Source organism: Psammomys obesus, unplaced genomic scaffold (genome assembly GCF_907164565.1).
Source record: "Psammomys obesus unplaced genomic scaffold, mPsaObe1.curated_primary_1811, whole genome shotgun sequence".
NCBI classification, from domain to species: Eukaryota; Metazoa; Chordata; class Mammalia; order Rodentia; family Muridae; genus Psammomys; species Psammomys obesus.
The window spans coordinates 2,651,582-2,673,582 of NW_026585698.1; the positions used below are offsets into that span (position 1 = coordinate 2,651,582).

At 47.6% G+C, this 22,001-nt stretch overlaps 2 protein-coding genes across 2 annotated transcripts in view; one reads left to right on the forward strand and one right to left on the reverse strand.

Annotated features, from left to right (window-relative positions):
- Positions 1 to 985, forward strand: part of Atoh7 (atonal bHLH transcription factor 7) — a 1,986-nt gene extending 1,001 nt beyond the window's left edge. Inside the window, exon 2 of the mRNA XM_055598845.1 lies at positions 8 to 985. Coding sequence (XP_055454820.1) covers positions 8 to 346 — 339 coding nt within the window. The 3' untranslated portion in view covers positions 347 to 985. The remainder of the gene's footprint in view (positions 1 to 7) is intronic.
- Positions 986 to 10,383: 9,398 nt separating this feature from the next.
- The window catches only part of Mypn (myopalladin), a 64,570-nt gene continuing 52,952 nt past the window's right edge, over positions 10,384 to 22,001 (reverse strand). Inside the window, exons 12-17 of the mRNA XM_055598846.1 lie at positions 21,004 to 21,086; positions 19,225 to 19,351; positions 17,674 to 17,881; positions 16,090 to 16,255; positions 14,578 to 14,711; positions 10,384 to 13,024 (exon numbers count right to left, since the gene is read on the reverse strand). Of these exons, the coding sequence (XP_055454821.1) occupies positions 12,855 to 13,024; positions 14,578 to 14,711; positions 16,090 to 16,255; positions 17,674 to 17,881; positions 19,225 to 19,351; positions 21,004 to 21,086 (888 nt within the window). The 3' untranslated portion in view covers positions 10,384 to 12,854. The remainder of the gene's footprint in view (positions 13,025 to 14,577; positions 14,712 to 16,089; positions 16,256 to 17,673; positions 17,882 to 19,224; positions 19,352 to 21,003; positions 21,087 to 22,001) is intronic.

Here is a 22,001-nt window from a genome sequence, read left to right on the forward strand (position 1 = left end):
GCTGGAGAGCGCGGCGCGCAGGCGCCTGGCGGCCAACGCGCGCGAGCGGCGCCGCATGCAGGGGCTGAACACGGCGTTCGACCGGCTGCGCAGGGTGGTGCCGCAGTGGGGCCAGGACAAGAAGCTGTCCAAGTACGAGACGCTGCAGATGGCGCTCAGCTACATCGTGGCGCTCACGCGCATCCTGGCCGAGGCGGAGCGGGACTGGGTGGGGCTGCGCTGCGAGCAGCTGGGCCGCGACCACCCCTACCTGCCCTTCCCCGGGGCTAGGCTCCCGGCGGAGTCGGAGCCCTACGGGCAGAGGCTCTTCGGCTTCCAGCCCGAGCCCTTCCCCATGGCCAGCTAAGCCGCAGGGCCACTTGGGTGGAGAACGATCAGTCACCTTTGAGGTTAATTTCCTTCCCCTTTCAGACCCGAGGATGAGAGAATGTCTTGCCCTCCCTCCTCCCCCGGCTTGTGTTTTGTAGGTTTCAGGACCGGACATTGTGAATGACTTTGGACCGCTGTGAAAAGAATGCTCTGTCCCCGTTAGCTTCAGACGTGGGCCTGGGGTCCAGCTGGGTTGGTAGAATGCTTGCCTCGCACGCACGAAGCCGTGGCCCGAGCTCCAGCTGCGGCGTAGACAGAACACGGCGAGGTACAGCTGTAACCCTAGCGTCCTTTGGGAGGTGGAGGAATACCTACGAGACCCTGTCTCAGAAAACACATAAAAGAAGGAAGGAAGGCTTGGCTAAGACTGGCACGGAGTCACCCTACAGATAGCTGCCTTCTGTCTTTGCAAGCTCGTTCTGACTGGGAGGCGTTGTATTATGTGACCCGCTTCTGTCCTAAGCAGCTCCTGTGTGGTGGGAATGCATTTATGCCCCGTATATCGTGTGTGTGCATGCATCAGGTAGAGCCAGACTTTTTTTTTCCTGGTGGGGAGGGGTTTGTAGAGTACTTGGGCATGGGCGCTCTGTATTTTTTTAACTGTGTACACATTAAAATATAGATTTTGTAAAAATACAACCTGTGTGTGTTTGGATTTATATAGTGTACCGTTTTCTGGAGACACTCAAGATCTGTCGGGGGTGAGGGGAGGTTCTGAGTGCTTCCTGGGTATAGACGGGGAGTGTTTTATCCTGCCAAACCCGGTGTGGTCGCTCACCTTACAATCCCAGCTCTCTCGGAAGCCAGCATGGGCGATAATAATAAAAATTAAAATAACATGTAGCTTTCGTGTACTAAAGCCATCTACTATTCAACATTCTAGTTTCCTTGCTAAGACGGTTACAATGAATTTTCTTTACTCTGATAAATTCATTTCAACATATGTGCAGGAACAACCATACACATCCACATACATTGAAGAATATTCCTGTTTCTATAGCAACAGAAAAGTTACGTTGCTTGTTGAAGGGCTTGCCTTATAATCGGTACAGTTTGAGCACCTTGCCATCGTGGCCACTCAAAAGAGAGCCAGCGGTACATGTGGATTTGAACCGCTTTACTGAGTTTGGTTAACCATGGGCAGACCACACCATCTCGAGTGGCTGTGGGCAACAGCAGTGTGTGTGTGTGGGGGGGCTCACCTGTTCAGAGGTGGGAAAGGCGGGGTGCTGGAGCTGTCTGTGCATTCCAAGTTTGTCACAAGCCGACAAAAGCCCCCAAATCTACCAATACAGCCTGTGTATCAGATAAATCTATAGGGCGTCTCCATCAAAATGATTGTCTTGGCTTAGTGTGGGCTGGGGACATGGCTCAGGTGGTGGAGGGCTCGCCTAGCCTGGACCTGAGTTCCGGTCTCAGTTCAGTATGAAGTGCTTCACAAACCCAGCAGTGGTGGGGGCAGCAGGGGCAGAGAAGTTCCCGACGTGGGCTACACGAGACACTGTCTTAAGCAAAAAAACAATGCTGGTTTGTAATGAGGGAATATGTCTATCTCAAAAAAAAAAAAAAAAAAAAAAAAAAGAAAGAAAGAAAGAAAAAAAGAAAGAGAGAGAGAGAAGGTCTGGTTCTTGTGGGCCTCACTGGAAGACGGTTGGTGGATCTCCCTTTCATCTGCTGCTCATTAGTAAGACAACAATGATGGTTCAGGACTTTGATTTTTCACTGCAGGTTACTGCGCAAAATGCTCTGGACTCCACGACTCTTAGAAAATGCTATAAAACAAAACAAAACAAACCCAACAACCAAAAACAGAAAAAAACCCAGAAAAACAAACAAACAAACAAACAAACAGGTGATGAGAGGACCCCTGACGGTGACCTGACGGTGACCTCTGCCCCCGTGAAGTCAGTACTCATGTCTCAATCGTCGTTGGGATTCTTTTCACGTCATTGCTTTTGAAGACCTGCAGGTCACCTCCGGCAGCTTTTTCTGCTGCTCACATTTGAAAGTACTTTTCTTTCTTTTAAAAATAAATCTGTTGATTTTATACACGGCAGCACAGCATATGGGCTGCCTTTCCTCAGCAAAGAGTCGATATTAAAAGCCCCTGTTTTTACAAAGGCTTAGGGAGCTCCGTCCGGCGTCCCCTAGCCTGCGCAGCCGGAAGGGTTGCATAGGTGGAAGGCTGGCGGGGCTGCGGGCCCCTGAACCCTCCCATAGTAAAGGTCAGAGAGCCATGGACAACGACAGAGCTCCTGAGCGGTGCTGGGCGGTGCAAACAGCCGCCGGTGGCGGTGGCGTCTCTAAGCAACCCTCCCCCCCCCATAAATAATACTTGCTTATCCTTGCTCGTGTCCCAGGAAAGTTAGAGAGAGAGACCCATAGCTATAGAAAAGTGAGAGGATTTGTGTGAAATTCATGCAAATTACTAAAATCCCCCTATATTTAATTAATAATCCATAGAAATAAGGCTTCCTTTAATGTAGATCTTTATATTGGAAATGAAGGGAGAAAGTAGGCCAGGGCTTTTTTTTGTTTTGTTTTTAAATGTGCATTTAGTATTTGGCCCTCACCACGTCTGTGTGAGGGAGTCAGATCCTCTGGAACTGGAGTTACAGACAGTTGAGCTGCCCTGTGGGTGCCGGGACTTGAACCTGGGTCTCCTGGGAGAGCAGCCAGGGCTCTTACCTGCTAAGCCCTCTCCCCAGTCCTGAGGAAATGTAATGCTAACCTTTATAAAAACTAAATGAAAGAGGGTAAGGTGCAAACCTCATCTTACCAATGTTGTAATTGCAGCCGGGCGTAGTGGCACAGAGACAGGCAGATCGCTGTAAGTTCCAGGCCAGTCTGGTCTACAATTCAAGTCCAGGGTAGCCAAGGCTAATGGTTCCGGGGTGGAGTGCTTGCTGCTTAAGTCTGGTGACCTGAGCTAGGGCCGCTTAAAGAGAGAATGAAATGCCTTCTGAATTGTGCCAAGGTGTTTTCCATGTCCCTCTCCCACACCACACACTGAGAATAATAATAAATGCAAAACAAAAACCCCCAAACAAACAAAAAACCTGCAGAAGTGGGGCCTGGTGGCACATTCTTGTAATCCTACCACTTGGGAAGTGGAGACAGGAAAATATGTTCAAGGTCATCCTCTGCTAAACCCTCTCTCAAAAGTAACCCATGCGTGTGTGTGCACAGCACACACACACACACACACACACACACACACACACACACACACACACAGAGCCCAGCATGGTAGCCTATAATCCCAGCACTTGGAAGGCTAGGCTGAGGCGTAACGATTCAGAGTTTGAGGCTAGCTGGTACTATTTAGTGAGAACTGAGTCAGACTGGGCTACAGAGCAACACTGTCTCAAAAATAAAACATATATGTATCTCAGCTTTAAATTATTTATTGTCAGATGACCCTCTGCCATTTTAATTTCTCCCTTCACTGCTGTGTTGGCACTCTTTTAGCAAACCACTGTTTAAGGGCATACAGCCATTCCTGTATGCCCACCCTCAGCATTTACGGCACAGTCCTCGGAGATTTGAAGCCTGCGCTCTTCGTCTGTTTGTTGCAGTTTTGGGGCTGTTGCTCTTGAGCGTCTGAAGCAGCTCTTACTTCCATATTAACAAAAGGCAGTGTGTTTGCAGTTCCCTAACGTCAAGCATGCTAACTAATATAATTAGGCAGAAATCAGAGGTGAACATATTTTTAACTAATATGCAATTTTTTTTTTGCACTGTACAGATTTTTAAAAGAAACCATGATATTAGCAACTTTTTAAGCATACTGATGAGCACTGAATTGTCAAGTTTGTAGGATGCTTCGGTCATTAACTCTCTGAAACACCGATCCGATTCAAACAAGAAAAGGCAACCTGTGGTGGGAAGGGCTTCCATAAATTGCGCTGGAGCCCAGTGACTGGTCACCGCACTGGCAAGGCTCATCACCTTTCAGCTCAGTCGCTCCCCCCTTGCTTCTCCTGTTGCTGTTGATGCAGTGACACAAGAAGTTGGAGATCTCCTGAAACAAGGGGATTAGACTGGCTCCATGGAACCGGACACCACTGACCAGCAGGAAGCAGCTAAGAGAACTGCACCCCTTCTCCCACTAACTCTTTTTCTCTCCTACCTGGTGCTGGGGTGTTGGAAGGGATTGAGGTGGAGGAGAGAGAAAGAGATATTAAAAATGTAAATAAAAGAGTTTTTAAAAAGTACTCCCAACACAGAGGCACATCCTCACACTAGGAGGGAGCCAGGGGGCTTGCTAGACAACGAGTCTAGCCAAGTCGGTGTACTCCTGGTTTAGTGAAAGACCCTGAGTCAGAAGATAAGGTGGAGGGCAGCTGGGAGGATGCCCAGTGACCGTCTCTGGCCTTTCACAAGTGGCAAGTACACAGATCTCTACAGTCACCTACTGATTAGAGACAATGGCGTTAGAAAGTAATTGATTTTTTTTAAAATGCAGCCCACTGACACCTTAGAGGACTTTCAGGCAGGCCTGGTGACATGGCTCACCAGCAGCTCTCAGCCTGTGGGTTGTGACCCCTTTGGGGGTGGAATGGCCCTTTCACAACCGTCTTTTGTAATGAGTGCCTGAGTCAGAAAACACAGGTATTCACATCACGATCCATAACAGTAGCGAAGTTACAGTTTTGAAGTAAGGAAAAGAATTTTACGGTTGGGGGGGGGGGTCACCACAACATGAAGAACTGTGTTAAAGGGTCACAGCCTCAGGGAGGTTGAGAAGCACCAGCCAGGGGGTAAAGGCTGATCAGTCCTAATGACCTGAGTTCAGTCCCTGGGAACCCTGTGGTAGGAGGGAACTGATTCCTGCAAATTCATCTCCAGCCTCTGACCTCCATATTTAAGCGCTGGCACACGCACCCCTCTCCGATAAGTGATTTTTAAAAGTAACTTTAAGGAAGCCTCACAACTGTTCATTCTGTAGTGGTCACTGGAGGGCTTCACTGGAATACCGGGCCAGGACTCCTGGAGCTGGCCTTTGATTGTTGTGAGCATGAAGCAGGGGGACAGGTTTTGGGAAGGGGCAGAATGAGACCAGCGACAGCAGTGAGCGCTCACAGAGCCCTGGGTGCAGGGACGTGGGGAGAGAAATGCAGAATGGAGCCCGGCAGATGCAGAGGCTTTAGCGCTGACGTATCATAGACACAAAACAAGGATGAAGAGAACTTCTCATCTCATCTCTTTCATCGTTTTCCCTGGCTCCCACTGCTTGACTCTGACTCAGTCTGGAGAGACAGAGACATTAGAATTCAGTCGTGGATTTGATGGGCTGTTCTGGATTCTCTTGAAAATCTAGTATTAGGTGATAAGTGTGCAAGTCAGTGTATTCCGTGGTTTGTTGTTACTTCATTTTTAAACTAAAAATAAACAAAAGACATTTACTATGTGAGTGTGCATGCACGTGACAGCTTGCAGCAACTGGTTCTTTGCTTCCTCCCCTGTGAGTCTCAGGGATCAAACTCGGGTCTTTCAGTCTCGATGGCAAAAGCCTTTACTCGCTGAACTATGGTGCCAGCCTTATTTATTGCATTTCCTGGGAGATGCAACATACACATTTATTCACCCCAGATAGGGAGCCCACGACAGACTCAGGACGGATATCACCAAAGTTACTGATGGGAACGTGGGTGAGAGGTCACTTACAGGAGCAGAAGTGACTCACAAGGCATAAGTGACACCAAGGCATGAGTGACCCACCCAGCATAAGTGACAGCCGATTCACAGAAGCTGGGAACCTGGAGCACGCTGCACAGCCTGGAGGCAGCTCAGCAGGTTGGAGGGAGTCCTGTCCAGGTGCCTCAGTTGGTCTAAACCTCTCCCGGACAGCTGGTCTGCTCTGAGAGTTGACTCTCAGCAGACTGCATTGTTTGTTTGGTCTTGGGAAGGAAGGGCCTGGTGGACCTGATCACTTTCGGTGCTCCATCACTGACCTAATGCCCTATCCTTCTTTGAGGCTAAAACAACCCATGGTAAGTACACATTTGCAGAAAAAAACGTAAATCATTTGAGGAGTGTTCAAAGAACCCGTCCCTACAAAAGCCAGCTTTCTCCTAGCGGAACAATTCTCCATCACGGGTGTCACCCAGAGCCCTGCCTCTCCTCACTGCTTGCCTCACTGAACACCTGTGAACACTGAGTAATGACTAGAAAAAGTTGGTGTAAGCCAGCTCATATAGTGAGAAAAATTCTGCTTGTTTTCCTCGTTTCTAGTTTTCTCTTCCTTCCTTCCTTCCTTCCTTCCTTCCTTCCTTCCTTCCTTCCTTCCTTCTTTTCTTTCTTCCTTTCTGTTTTGTTTTTCGAGACAGGGTTTCTCTGTGTAGCCTTGGCTGTCCTGGACTCATTTTGTAGACCATGCTGGCCTCTAACTCAGACCTGCCTGCCTCTGTCTCCTGAACGCTGGGATTCAAGGTGTGTGTCACCATGCCTGGCTCTACTTTGCTTTCTATTGCTCTAAAAAACACCTCGACCTAAAGCAACTTGGAGTGGAAACGGTTTATTTCCTGGTAGCTGGTAGGCCATGACGAAGGAAGTCGGGGCAGGAACATGGATGCATAGTACAGACAAATGGATGCACCCCCTTTCCAGCTTTCCAGGTACATGCCCGATGTGTAATCAGGGGTGCGTTCTGCATGGATGCCAACCCGCCAGCTGTGAGGCACCTGTATCCCTTTGGACTTCTTGTGGTAAGTTTTGGGATCAGAGCATGGTAAAAACAGAACAAAAGAAAGCATTGTTTTCTCATTCTTAGCTGCTCATTGAAATCACCTGAGAAACCCTAAAAACTGCCAAATGGAGAGCAGTAGAGCAGCGTGTGAGAGGCAGAGGGAGGAAGATCAGGACGTCAGAGGTTACCCAAGACTCCGTCTCAATCAAGCAAATGAAAACTTGGTGCAGCATATTTGCTCACACGGTGAAGCCAGAGATTGTTTCCCAGAAAAACCTGCTTCTCATTGTGGTGTGGCTCAGCCCTAGCACACACCTTTAATTTGAGAGCATTCTATAAACAGGATTAAAGTCAACCATAGGTCAAGAAGTGGAGCAAGCAACCAGTTAACATAAGAAAAAAAAAAAAAAAAAAACAAAAAAAAACAGAGTAGAAGTCTGGGGGTTGGATAGAAAGACACACAGGAAATAGAAAGAAGGGATATTCAGTTTGAAGGTTTTTAAGAAAGTGTGGAGAAAGAGAATTTGTTTTGTTTTTCCTTCAGGGAGGTCAGATGAGTAGGAAGGCCAGCTGAATGTTTTCTTTGCTTCTCTGAGCTAGCAGGCTTTCACCCCAGCATCTGGCTCCTGAGTCCTTATTGGTAAAATCAAGTTTGGAATTCTGTTTAAAAACAACAAAGAACAAAACCCAAACCTAGGACACCTGTATCACAACCCTGGCACTTAGTTACTTAATTGATCTGAAGTGTGGACTGAGTGTTGGCAATTTTTTGAAATATATTTTTAAGACAAGGTTTTACTGTGTAGCCTTGGCTGTCTAGAGCTCAGTATGTAGAGGAGGCTGACCTTGAACTGACAGAGATCCACCTGCCTCTGCTTCCAGAGGGTGAGATTAAAGACTGAAGAGGTGCTGGGATTTTTAAAGAGCTTTTTTAGGAGGCTCTAATGTGCAGCCAATTGTAAGGATGTCTGCTTGAGCGCGATTCACTTCCCACAGAAACACACTATGGTTAAAGGTGCACACCTTTGATCCCAGTGCTAAAGAGGGAGAGGCAGACAGATTTCTGAGTTCGAGGCCAGCCTGTTCTACAGTGCAAGTTCCAGGACTAGTTTCCTATCTCAAAACAAAACAAAACAAAACAAACAAACAAACAACAACAAAAACCAAGAAGGGGAATGTGGAGAAAGAAACACATTAAATTTTAGATTAATTTTAAGTCAGTAAATATTTGTTGATGCCATCTCTGGATAAGCCACAAAAGGAAATGCCTAACACAGTCCTTGTCAACAAGTAGGAAGCTGAGTTGAGAGGGCTCAGCGAGGGCGGCAGGCCAGAGCAGAAAATCTGTGAACCATACAAAAAGCCGTGCACAAAGCAGACCTCGGAGGGATGGAGAGGAAGGGCTGAGCGAAGAGTCCGACTCCAGCCAGGCACGGCAGCTCATGGCTGTCATCCTAGCCCTCGTGGGGCTGAGGCGAAAGCGTTGTCCTAGAGGGCAGCCCACTCTACAGAGTGAGACTTTGTCTCCAAACACAAAACAAGGGGCTGGAGCGGTAGCTCAGCGGTTGAGAGCTCTTGCTGTTCTTTCAGGTCCCAGCGACCACATCAGGCAGCTTACCACGCATGGCCCGCGGCTTCAGCTGCAGGTGATCCCATGCCCTCTTCTGACCTCCCCAGGCACGCACACACAAATGTGCACGCACACACAAATGTGCACGCACACAGATACACACATTAAAAAAAAAAAATCTTTTAAGACAAAAAAGGACTCACAAATTATATGGATTTATAAATGGTTTGGCTGTTTCTTGCTGCGTAATGAGGACTGTGTGTATCACTCCACATCATTAGGCCAGGCTGAACAACTGCTTACAAAATGGAAGATGATGGCCAGGCGCAGTGGTACACGCCTGTAACCCCAGCACTCAGGGAGGCAGAGGCAGGAGCATCTCTGTGAGTTCAAGGCCAGCCTGCTCTACAAAGTGAGTCCAGGACAGCCAGGGCTACACAGAGCAACTCTGTCACCAAAAATAAATAGAAAAAAAAAAGGAAGGTGGTGGATATGATTACTGCTGTGCTGAAAACAAACCCATCCAGAGGAACCGAGATCTTTTACCCAAACATTCTTTATTACAATAGAATTTGCTGGGTGGTGGTGGTGCATGCCTTTAATCCTAGTACTCCAGAGGCATAAACAGACAGGTCTCTGAGTTCGAGGACAGCCTGGTCTACAGAGCAAGTTCCAGGACAGCTAGAGCTACACAGAGAAACCCTGTCTCAAAAACAAAAGAAACATACAAAACAAAAAACCACCACAACAACAAAAAACAGTAGAATTCTAATAGAACTGTTGAAGCAGACACTGAATTTTTTTTTTTTTTTTTTTTCCATAGCATAGTTCTCAACAATGGGAAATTCTGCCTCTCAGCGAATTGCCAGTTATATATAAGATTGGGGTCACCACAGTTTGGGGGAGTGCTGCCAAACATAACACAAATATCGCCCAGGACAGCCCCTGAAACAAATGATTACCCAGCCTTCAACGGTCAGCACTGCTGAGATTCAGAAAGCCTGATTTAAAACAACCCTGCAGCAGGAGCTGGAGTGGCGGGCGGGGCTTGTTCTATTTGGAGTGAGACAGCACCACCTAGTGTCAGAATATAATATTTCTCTAGCTCTTGAACAAAAGACAAGATGAAAAAAATACTGGTATTGGAGATGAAGGATGTGCGTGGGCTAGCAGGCCACACTTTACAGAAGTTGTCAGAACGATGGTATTACGCACAGTACACACTTGGATATATGTTCCAGGTTTGAATGTAAGAATTGGAATAAATGGGACTAGAGCCAGGCATATTGCAGGGGTGGTCTCAGAATTTAGAAGGCGATTTTTGGTTGTAAGGGATTTCATAGCAAACGCCACTGTGGAAACAACACATTACTACATTCTGTGTAGGACTGATGCTGCCTCTGGGGCTGGAAAGAGGCTCAGCTGACGAGGACACTTGCTGCCAAAGCCTAAGGACCTGGGTTTGATCCCTGGGCCCCATGTGATTGAAGGAGAGAACTGATCTCTGATATCTACATGCATGCTGTGGCATGTCTCGCCATATATAAAAGAGAAACAAGACCCAATGACTATGCTGAGCCATTGACAGAAATCTTTATCTCCTAATGCAACCTTTTATAGAACCGATGACTCAAAATTGGAAAGAGAGTCTTAGTTAGGGTTTTATTACTGTGAAGAGGCACCATGACCAAGGCAACTCTCTCTTTCTCTCTCTCTTGTTTTGTTTTTGTTTTTCAAGACAGGGTTTATCTGTGTAACAAGCCCTGGTTGTCCTGGACTTGCTTTGTAGAGCAGGGTGGCCTCTGCTGGGATTAAAGCTATACAACACCATGCCCACCCTCTAAGGCAACTCTTACAGAGGAAAACATTTCTTCGGGGCTGGAGTTAAAGTTAAAGTTTCAGAGGTTTAGTGCATCGTCATCGTGGCGGGAAGCATGGCAGCATGCAGGCAGACATGGTGCTGGAGGAGGAGCTGCCGGTTCTTCATCTACACAGGCGGCAGAAGGAGACTGTGACATGCTGGGCAGAGCTTGAACACAGGAGACTTCAGAGCCCGCCCCCACAGAGACGCACTTCCTCCAACAAGGCCACACCTAGTCCACCTAGGTCATACTTCCTAATAGTGCCCTGCCTCATGGGCCAAGCATTCAGACCCATGAGTATGGGGGTCATACCTATTCAAACCACCACAGAGAGTGAAAAGATTTTTGAGTGTGCTTAAGTGTGTTGTGTGTCTGCGCATGTGCTGTGTGTGTGCAGCTGTGTGGGAGGCAGAGGTCAACACTGATGAAATCTTCACTTGCTTTTTTGGGGGTGGGGGAAACAAAGTCTCTCACCGAACCCAGAGTTTGATAACTGGACTAGACTGGCTGGCTAGCAGGCTGTAGGGCCTCTCCTGTCAGTTTGTCCCTTCCTGGAGCTGGGATTATATGGCTTCACTGACAGTCTGCTTTTATTTGTGCATTCTGGAGGACGAAACTCACATCCTCATGCTGACAGGGCAAGTGTGTCACCAACTGAGCCGTCTACCCAGTCTGTTTTTTATTTTTTGCTTGTTTCTTTTTTTAAAACAGGGTCTCTCTTGTGTAGTCCTGGCTGACCCAGGATTCACTGTGTAGACCAGGCTGGCCTGGAACTCACAGAGACCCGCCTGCCTCTGCTTCCTGCGTCCTATGTACCACTGTACCTGGCTGGCCTCATGTAACCCAGGCTGGTTTTAAACTCCCTGTAGAGCAGAGGCTGATTTGCCCTCTTGATCCTCTTGTCTCAGCTTCTCAAATGCTCCAGTGATGGGCACATATCCCAATGCCTGGCTTGGCAAGATTATTAAAAAACAGGATGAAGAACTGTGAACTTCCATTTCCCCAAGACCAGATCTTTGACTCAAGAAGCAGTATTGCAGATGCCTTGAATATTATCTCCCTGTTTGTTACATCGTAAAATCTGGAGGGCAGAGCATGCATGTATTGTGTGTGTGTTCACATTTACTTATCTGGGGGTGTGTGTGGAGGCTAGAGGGAAACTTGCAGGAGTCAGTCCTCTTTTTCACTGGGCTCCAGGAATTGAACTCAGGCTCTTGTGCTTGACAGCAAGAACCTTTATCTGCGGAACCAACTCCCCTGCCCTCTTACTCAATAGTTTTGTGTCTCCCATGGTACCTAGCACAGCATCTTACACAGAGTAGACACACAGATTTGTTTGGTTTTTTTTTTTTTTTTTGAGCAAATGAATTTATTTTTATACTGGAAATCCTTGCCTTGAAGCAAAGGAAGTTTCAAGCCTTTCTAAGCAAGTACTATCTTCAGCTAAAATCACTTGGGTAGGATGCCAGCTGAGGGGGCCTGGCATGGAGACCATCGAGAGTTGAGGGGATTAACAGCAGACCCCTCCAGTTCAATACTCCGGGCTTGCCTGAAGCAAACTGCTGTGACACCCGTTCCCAGGGCCGTGTTTGGAGCAGCTGAAGAATGACGGAAACCTGAGGTCAGTGTTAGAGCCGTTCCAGAGCGGACATGCTCTGAAGGTCTCAGTTGTGCTCAGTCCCCATCTAGGCACTAGGGACGGATGTGACTTTCTGCCTAAAATGACACTGATAGGCTGCTGGGAACCTTGTCTTGACCAGGTAACAGGTGCACTGTGAGATCTTGAGTGTCCTAATGGGCTTTTGTTTTGTTTTGATTGTTTTCTTTTTACATCTCAGACACGCTTTGCCTTCTTCTTATGTGATTCCGTAGGCAGGATTTGCAGCGTAAGTGTTTTGTCTCTTTGAGGGAAGGGTGTTTGGCAAGATCCTCTACTGTTAAATGGGAGCTCGTGTAATGAGTTTACCAGGATGACTGATGTGGCTGTAGCCCATGAAAGGTTGCTAGTTGTGCTCAGGCCTGACTATGGCTCCTAATTGCTTCTAGTTGGGCCTAATATCCCTAGTGCATGGGTGGGAGAGCATGCTTGCCCCTGCCTTTTGCCCCAGCCATGGTGGCAATGGCATGGTATCTTTGGTTTGTGTATATTGTCTATGCACATCTTTAAGATGCACAGCCCTATCTCTTTCCCTCAGCCAAGGCTCAAAAAGAGCCCCAGCCAACCTAACTTAAAACACCTCTCGCCACGGGTCCAGCAGCACGGGAACTCACTCAGATCCAGCTGTTCGGAAACCACCTCATACGCTCGGTCTTCCTCGCCCTCCTCAGTCCACCCCCTTACACAGCAGGCTCCCAGACAGCTTTAGAGTTCGTCGCTCTCCACCACACTCCGGGAAGTGCAGGAGTACACCATCGTGCTCTCCACGGAGGAGAAGGCAGAGAAGATGTCGAGTCCTTTGCTGGTGAGAGATCCGTAGCGGCTGCCACTGGGCCGGACGGACATGGGAGGTGGGATCTGCTGGTGCCACTGAGCTGGAAATGGATCAAATAAAATGTTATCATCAAGGCTGGAGAGATGGCTCGGAGGTTAAGAGCACTGGCTGTTCTTCCAGAGGTCCCGAGTTCAATTCCCAGCAACCCCATGGTGGCTCACAAACATCTATAATGAGGTCTGGTGCCCTCTCCTGGCCTGCAGACAGAATACTGTATAAATAAATAATAAATAAATCTTTAAAATGCTACGATAAAGAAATCAATGGGAGAAACATTCTGAACACATTTTACCCTTGTGTCAATACTCCTTGTGGATTCTTGGTTAATCATTTAAGCATATTGGAGTCTGAGAGAGCCCATTTGTAAAAAGAGCATTAAAACCTTCCTGCTTCCGGGTTGGTGATATGGGAAGTTCAGGAGTTCAAATCCAGCCTTGGCTACATAGTAATTTAGAGGTCAGTCTGGGCTTCGTGGGACTCTGTCTAAAACTGAGAAAGTACAGAGAGACAGGAGAAATTATGGAGACTTTACAAGAGAAAGGAGCCCTCATCCTTGAATTAAGCCTCTCACCAGCTGGGAAGCAAAAATTCCAGCATAAAGCCAGGCATGGTAGAGCACATCTTTAATCCCAGCACCCAGAGCAGAGACGGGTAGATCTTTAGGTAGGCCTGGTCTACCTAAAGAATTCCAGGCCAGCTAGGTTGCATAGTGAGACCTCCCCTCTGGACAAACAAACAACAAAATTAGCACAATTAACAACTTCCTATTGACTTTCCCCCTTCCCAGCTGGAAGTCTGTAACTTTCCGTTTAAGCGATCTGTCAGCGTACAGGCAGGCGGTCCCACTAGCCTGCCTGTTAGGCCCTAGCCACCTCTGACATCATCACCTACCACCACCACAGGCACACCAGATGTGTGCCTGATATGAGGACCCTGACAGCCTCCCTGACGGTCTTTCTCTTATTCTCTCTCTTGTCTCTCTCTGACTCTCTCAGCCTCTTTCTTTCTCTCTCTGTCTTGGGTGCCCGCCTCTCTCTCCCCCTTTCCCACAATAAACTTCCTTTATACCAAATATGTTGCTGTGGCATATTACTCATTCTTTCAACATCCTGACTCCCTCCTCTGGCCTCCACAGGTACCTGCACTCACTTGCCACATACTCCCACAGATATACATAAATAAAAGTAAATCTTTTTAAAAAAATTTCTACCCATCTTTTCCCCCTTCTTGTTAAGTGAGATTATAGAATGGCTCCGGAGATGGCTTCAGCAGAATTCTAATCTGATAAGGTAGATTTGTGAGCCACTCAGGTTGAACAAGACATTTAATATGTGTCCTTTTCTTGTAAATGGAGTTTTGGTCGGAATTCCTAGAAAAAGGAGGCGCAGGAAGGTGGCTGAGTTAGTAAAGGCACTTGATGCCAAGTCTGACCACTTGATTCTCAAAAAAAACCAAAAAACAAACGGTGGGGAGAGCCCACCTTCCAGCACTAAAATATAATGTGGACTGTCTAATTTCTGCATGGAACAGTCTACAGTAATCTTTAAGACTGCTGTTCACGCACAGATGTTCCTTGGATGACATCATACTTACCATATATATCCAACCGAGCTGTGCAGGACACGATGCCAGCTTCGTTCTTGGCTGACAGTGTATACCACCCGGCGTCAGATTTCTTGGCTGGCTGGATGAGGAGGCAGACGTAGCCTGTCGTGTCCTGGTGCATGCTGGGAAAGAGAAAGTGTATACTCCACTTTAACTCCGGAGCAGAAGTGTCTCCGTCAATCTTAGGCTTGGAGAAACTCTTCCAGGAGGGACAGGGGAAACTGAGCTTCTTAACCCTCTCAGCTTTCTTCTGCTCCCTCCCTTTCCCATCCCCCTCCCTCTCTTTGAGGCAGAGTCTCCTGGCTGGTCTGGAACTTGCTGGGTAGACCACTCTAGCTGCGGCATGGAGATCCTCCTGAGGCCTCTTGCTGCCACACCCAGCCCTCTTCTCCCGGCCCTAAAGATTTATTTATTTGAGTATGTATGTACGCACACATGTTTACTGACACCTGGAAGAGGGCATCAGACTCTCTGGAAGTGAGCTGCAGATGGGTGTGAGCCATGTGGGTGCTGAGAACCAACCCCGGAGCCCCTGGGGCCTCAGCAAGCACTCTTAGCTGCTGAGCCATCTCTCTATGTAACTCTGAGAGACCCTGAGCTCACTATGAAGCTGAGAACTTGAACTCTTGCTCCTCCTGCCTCTGCCTCCCAAATGCTGGGCTATGCCATCATACCCAGCATAGCCAGCCCCCTAACACAGCTTCTTACTTGCTAAAACAGACAAACAAACACAAAAAACTTTTTCAGATAAAGAATATGACAAAAATATTCAAGATCTTATGTGTTCCTAATCTTAAAGGTTTTATTATTTTTGTTGATGTGATCGTGTATGTGCCTTTGCATGTTCATGTTCTCCATGAAGATGCAGGAGCCTGCGGAAGCCAAAAGTGGGTGTTGGGTCCCCCAGAACTGGAGTTACAGGCAGCTGCGAGTCACCCAGTGTGGATGCTGGGAACTGGACTTGAGTCCTCTTAACTGGGGAGCCATCTTTCTAGCCCCTCCTTGTATGTTTTTAAAACCTTATTTTCATTTTGGAGGCAGGGTCTCATGTAGCCCAGGATGGCCTCCGACTCGCTGTGTAGCCAAGTTGGTAACTGTGACCTCCTGCCCCTTCCTCTGCGCCCCTCCTGAGTGCAGGTACACTCCACACCCTGCACACTTTCAGTCAGTCTTCCTCCCGCCAGGGAACATGCTTTTATAAAGGCACAGTGAAAAGAAAAGAAAAAAAAAAAAAACAAACTTCTGAGAGTGGGAGGAGCTAAAGGGAAGAATTCCCTCCCTACTCCATCCCACCCACACACTCGCCCCCTTTTGAGACTGAGTTCCACTGTGTAGTTCAGGCTGGCCCAGAACATATACAGCATGCCTGAAACTCAGGAGCACTATTCTAAATATAAAAACAGTATACCAAAGAAGCCAGCTACGGAAGGCTGAAGGCTTACTTGGATCCCACAGGCCCTTCTGAGCATGGAGGGCTCAGTGGAGGTGCTGACACCGTACCTGATCCTCTCTCTAGTGAAAGGGATGGTCTCGTTGTCTTTCTTCCAGTAGAACACGGGCGGGGGCATGCCTATGACCCGGCACTCCAGTCTCACCGGGTGGCCCTCGGGAACGCCACTGTTTTGGAGCTTCTCCAGGATCACTGGTGCCTTCTTCACCTCTTTGGCTGAACAAGAGAAAAGACTTTTCTATTGGATTGGTAGCAAGTGCCTTGAGGTTTATGCCTCAAACTCATTACATTCTTTTTCTCTTGCTTTAATTTTTGAGACAGGGTCCTACTGTGTAGCCTTGGCTGTGCTGGAACTTGCTTTGTAGACCAGGCTGGCTTTGAACTCTGCTTCTGCCTCCCAAATGCTGGGATTAAAGGCATGCACCACCATACTCAGTCCAAAATAGTGACTTCAAAACAGTTTTGTCAAAATTTTATTTCTCTCTCTCTCTCACTGTGTATGCAGTTTTTTTTTTTTTTTTTTTTTTTTTTTTTTTTTTTTTTTTTTTTTTTTAGGAGTCAGTTCTCCTATTCCATCATGTGAAACTCAAGGATTGAATTCAGGTGGGCACGTTGGTGGCAGACACCTTTACCCACTGAGCTATCTCAATAGTTTTGAGAATATATTTCACGTACTACAACTGATTTTCTTTTTGAGGAATTTATTTCATAGGAGCTAAATTTTCCCAACTTAAATTTCTGTTTTGGCTGTCCTGGGACTCACTATGTAGACCATGCTGGACTTGAACCCAGAGATTCACCTGCCTCTGCCTCCCCAGTGCTAGAACTAAAGGCATGAGCTACTACTAACTAGTTCGTTTTTTTTTTTTTTTTTAATGAGCCATTCACAGTGGGAGGAAGCCTGGCACTATAATTCCTATGTCCTGAAATTAAATTCTGATTGGACCAATGTCCTGGAGCTGATGATGTCTTAAATCCCTTTTCTGTAGGCGTGCTGTATTTTATTTACATTATCTGATGACGTAAAACTCACTTGTTTGTTGATTCAGCATTTGATGATCACCTTCTACTGAGGCAAATATCAGAGAAATACATAAAACCAGGGTCTTGGGAAATTCGTAAAGGTGCTTACCGTTAAGCCTGAAGACCTGAGTTTGATTCCCCAGGCCCACGTGGTGGAACGAGCCAGCCTACTCCTGAGAGCTATACTCTGAGACCACACACAGGCCATGGCAAATTCCCTTCTCCATAACAACACAGCAAACCAGAGCCTCTGGCCTCAAAGGCTCAGAACCCCCAGGGAGGCAAAGCAGCCAACAATCACACCGTAGCCCATACATGCTCTGTGACTCTGTGCTCGTGCCATTGGAACAGGGGGTTTCGAAGGGCTGCCCGGCAAACCCACTGGGCCCTGGCGGTGACACTGCACTCAGGCTTTTACAGCTTATCCATTCCTGGTTTATATCTGAGAGGAGACCTCAGGTGACCGGGCTGGTCTCAATTCCACCTTCCCAGAGCACGTGTGTGCCACCCACACCTGGGATGAGCTGTGGGCTCTCGGGCACTCTACCAGTGAGCTGATAAACCCTTGGACGGGGAGGCGGTTCCGCTCAGGAGCCCACAGCAAACCTTACCTACCACAGTGAGCTCCAGACTAAAGGAATTCTGCCCAGTTTTGTTGGTCGCCACGCACGTGTAGGTCCCTGCGTCGCGTTGCGTGAGCGGGTCGATGAGCAGAGAGTGGACTCCCGTCTCTCGGACCAGCATCTTGTGGGAGGCGTCTGGTAGCACAGGCTGCCCGTTGAGCAGCCACGTCAGCTCTGGCGGCGGTAGGCCACTCACCTACCAAAGGACAGAACAGCTGATGCCGAAGACACACTGAGGACAGGCGGAGCCACTGCGTGACTGAGTTCTTTATCCTCACTGGCACCAAACACACAGCAAAGGAAAACAGAGGGGTGGGGGCGCTGCGGCCTTGGAAGGGCGGGGCTGAGTGAGTGGTGCTGTGGGTTTGAACTGTGTGGAATCTTGGGCCCCTTTCAGCCATGATTAATCCATGTGATTATATCCTAGACTGGAAATAATGATAGAAGATAACAAATGGAAAAAAAAAAAAATAGGCTTGTGGCATCAGTACGAGAGATGACTTCAGCTTAGATACCAGAGTCAGGGAAAATCCAGATATTAAATCAAAGATTCTCAAAATTTTCTCACGGACTATCTAAAAATAATCTTGATGCCTAAATCTCTGGGGATGGGAGCCAGAATCTCTGGGGCTGGGAGCCAGACAGGAGAGACAGGAGAGGATACAACCTGGACGTTACTTAGGCAGCCGCTGGCGGGCTAAGAGCCAGGCAGAGAAAGGAGCTCTCCCTCCAGCCCTCACTGACCTGCACCTACGCTTCCCATCACCACACCCCGGCGCGGTGGCCTGGAGCAGAAGTGGTGACCGCGGCCCTGCCCGTGAAATGAAGCCTCGTTTGGGTTGGGAAACCAGAATACAGAATCAGAAAAGGTGACAGAGGCGGCTTAGAGCAAGAAAACGTCCTCTGTCCGCACAAAGGGCTTAGGCTCTATCTTCTCACACCTATGATCTTTCCAAGTCTCTCTCCCTCCCTACAACCAAACACACAAAATTCAAGCTTCTGGCTTCATTAAGGATTCCGGGGAGCATATGGAAAAGACCACACATTATCCCTCTCTGGCTATCTTCTCAAAATGAAGAATGGTCTTATATAATGCCAACATAACACTGTTTTTGCTTTTTAAAAAGAAAAGCTTTTTTTTTTTTTTTTAAAGCAGGGTTCTCTGTGTCATCCTGGCAGTTCTGGGCTCATTTTGTAAACCAGGCTGGTCTTGAACTCACAGAGATCCACCTGCCTCTGCCTCCCCAGTGCTGGGATTAAAAGTGCGCACCACCATGCCAGCCTGCTTTACAATTTTTATGCTTACATAATTTTTTATTAAGATATGGTGATTTTAGATTTTAATGAAATATTTGTGTATGGTATTAAAAAGATTAAATACTCAAAAAGAGCCTATTGAAAGGATAGTTTTCCTCCCTTCCCTAAGACCCCTTCATCTGGGAGAAAAAACCCCACAAAACAAACAAAAACGAGTGTAAACAAATAGCTAGATGCAAATTCTGGACAGACCTGGAACTAAGGATGGGTGTTTGGAAGTACCTTACAGTCCAGCCGACAGAGGCGGCCCTCATGAGCCACCATATCCCCGGGGGCCTGCAGGAAATGTGGTCGGAAAAAGCGTTCCTGTAGAGGCTCTTTGTCTCTTTCCTGCATTCTGGACCTTCCCCTGCAAGAAGCAATTACAAACGTGTGACAATAACCGAGTGGGTTTAGACATGGCTATACGGCTAGAACGAGGCAGTATCCTATAGCTGAAGCTAGCCTCGAGCCCAGTAAGTAGTCAGGGACGACCTTGAAGGAATCCCGTCTCTGTCTGCTGGCATTACAGGCATGCATCCTTATGGCCAGTTTATGTGGTACTGGGGACGAAACGTAGGACTCGGTACTCGTGAGGTAAGCACTCTACCGAATGAAACCCACTAAAGAGTATACGGAAGTTACTGGGCAATCAATCAATCATAGCCTAGAACTGATAGAAATGCGTGCGCGCACTCTCTCTCTCTCTCTCTCTCTCTCTCCAAAGCTTCTATGGCAAGTATCCCATACATTGCAGTATCATTTCTCAACTCTGAAATCATGTAAACAGGCCCAGGCCGGGTGCTTCCAGAGGACCCAAGTTCAGTTCCCAGCACCTGCGCCGGCTCACAGCCACCTTTAAGTTCAGCTTCAGAGGTCCACCCGTGTGCACATGCCCGGCCATACGAGTAATTAAAAAGAATACAAATCAAATAAGCAAGCCTTAGCTTCGGTCTCTCTGAAGTTATCCAGTGTTAACCGGCTTAGCTCCCCTCTCTGTGGGCTTTGACACTTGTTGAAAAGTCATCAAAATAAATAAGTCAGTCTGACTGTCCACAGGGAAGGCTTGCTCATCGCCCAGAAAAGGATGGCCGTGACTGCAATAAAATTCAGCCTGGGGATAAATTATGGCTGATAATTAAAGATGAAAACGAACCTGGACTCAGTAAGAATGACTAACAGGAACAGCTGTTCTTGAAAACAAAGCAGAGCAAAAGAGATAAGGAGGGGGTGGAGATGCCTCTCCACCCTGGTGTGAAACGCTGTGCATGAAACACGGGTCTCTATTTTTGTTCCTTTGGTAAGACATCTAATTCACCAGGCTCAGTGGCTATGGGAAGCTTTGCTAAGGCTTTGTGGCACCCTGAGCCTCAAGGAGGAAGCCAGGCTCTTTCTCATCACTGGTCTGTAAAATCCGAGCAGAAAACTGCTTATAGTGGAAAGTACGTGGAGATATTCAGTCCTCAGAGTTTCTGTCTGGTGATAGAAAGTCAGTCCTTTCACTGGGTTTCAGCACACATTATGTGCACAGACGTTACTGATGCTTACAATTTGTTTTGAACTATTACAGTTGTGCCAGAGGGGCTGAGGCTGTAGCTCAGTTGATCTAGCGCGTGCTTAGCATGCATGAGGCTCAGGGTTCTTTCCCTAGCACCACAGAAACTGTGTGGTGGTGCGTGCCTATGATCCCAACCCCTAAGTATCAGTTTAAGGTCATCCTCTGCTATATAGGGAGTTTGAGGCTAACCTGGGCTACACGGGAGCCTGTCCAAAAAAGAAAAAAGGTGCCCAAGCCCGGAGCTTCTCAAACATATCTGTGCCTGCGCGTCTCCTGGGGGCTTTGTTAAAGGGCGGTTTCTGACTTGGACGCTCTGGATCTGGCTTGGAGGCTGGTTTTCAAGGCACCCCCTGGTGGTGGGACTGCAATGTGGTCCATTTTAGCAGTGATTTGTAGACGTTGTTCACTGTGGAGCGTGGAGACATGAAAGGGCTCCAGAAGAGAGAGGGCTCTCCTGTCTTTACCTGTGAGACTGACCGGCGGGGCTGAGTCGATTTCGAAGGGGCAAACTCTGAACCATCAAGTGGCCAGAACAGCTGATCCTCCCCTGAGAAGCAGAAAGCAGAAAGATTAAAATAAGGAGAAATCCATATTTTTTCAACTTATATTAATGTATTCTTCACCAAAGAATATACATTTTTTTTTCTAAAAAAGAAGAGATTTTCTGTGTTTAAAACTAATGAAAACAATGCAATATTTGTTTCATTTTGAATTTCGACACAGGGTTTCTCTGGGTGGCCCCTGCTGTCCTAGAACTTGCTCTGTAGACCAGGCTGGCCTAAAACCCAAAGATCTGCCTGCTCCTGCCTCCTGAGTGCTAAGATTAAAGGTATTAGCTACCACTACTCAATAAACACAATGCAACTTTTAATGTGTGTGCTGAGCCCTGGGGTTGGGTGTCTTTCTACATGGCTCTCTGCCTTGGTCGCTGAGGCAGGATCTCTCAGTTGAACCTGGAGCTTGCAGATATGACTGGTAGGGCTGGCAGCTTGCATTGCAGTTTCTCCTACCTCTGCCTTCCTGGGCTGGAACCCCAGCTGGTCCTCTACACCCACCCAGCCTTCCTACCAGCTCCGATCCTCACCCTTGTACAGCCAGAGCTTTGAAAATATGGCCTCTGGGGGTTCGAGGAATGGCTCAGAGATTCAGAGCGCTTGTTGCTCTTCAGATGGCCGGAACTGTTCCCAGCATCCATAAAACCACAAAATTCCAGTTCAATGGGATGTGACACCCTCTTCTGATCTCCACACACAATCTTTAAAATATACATAGATGTGACTTCTTATAAAAGTTATTATTACCAGGTCACATGCCATGCAATGTTCTCGGCAAAGGTCAGAGGCCAGCTCTTTGGAGCCATTCTCTTCTACTTTTACATGGCTCCTGGGATCAGACTCATGCCACTGGGCTCATGTGACCAATGTCTTTACTCACCGACCCGTCTTTTCAGGCCCAAAATGGC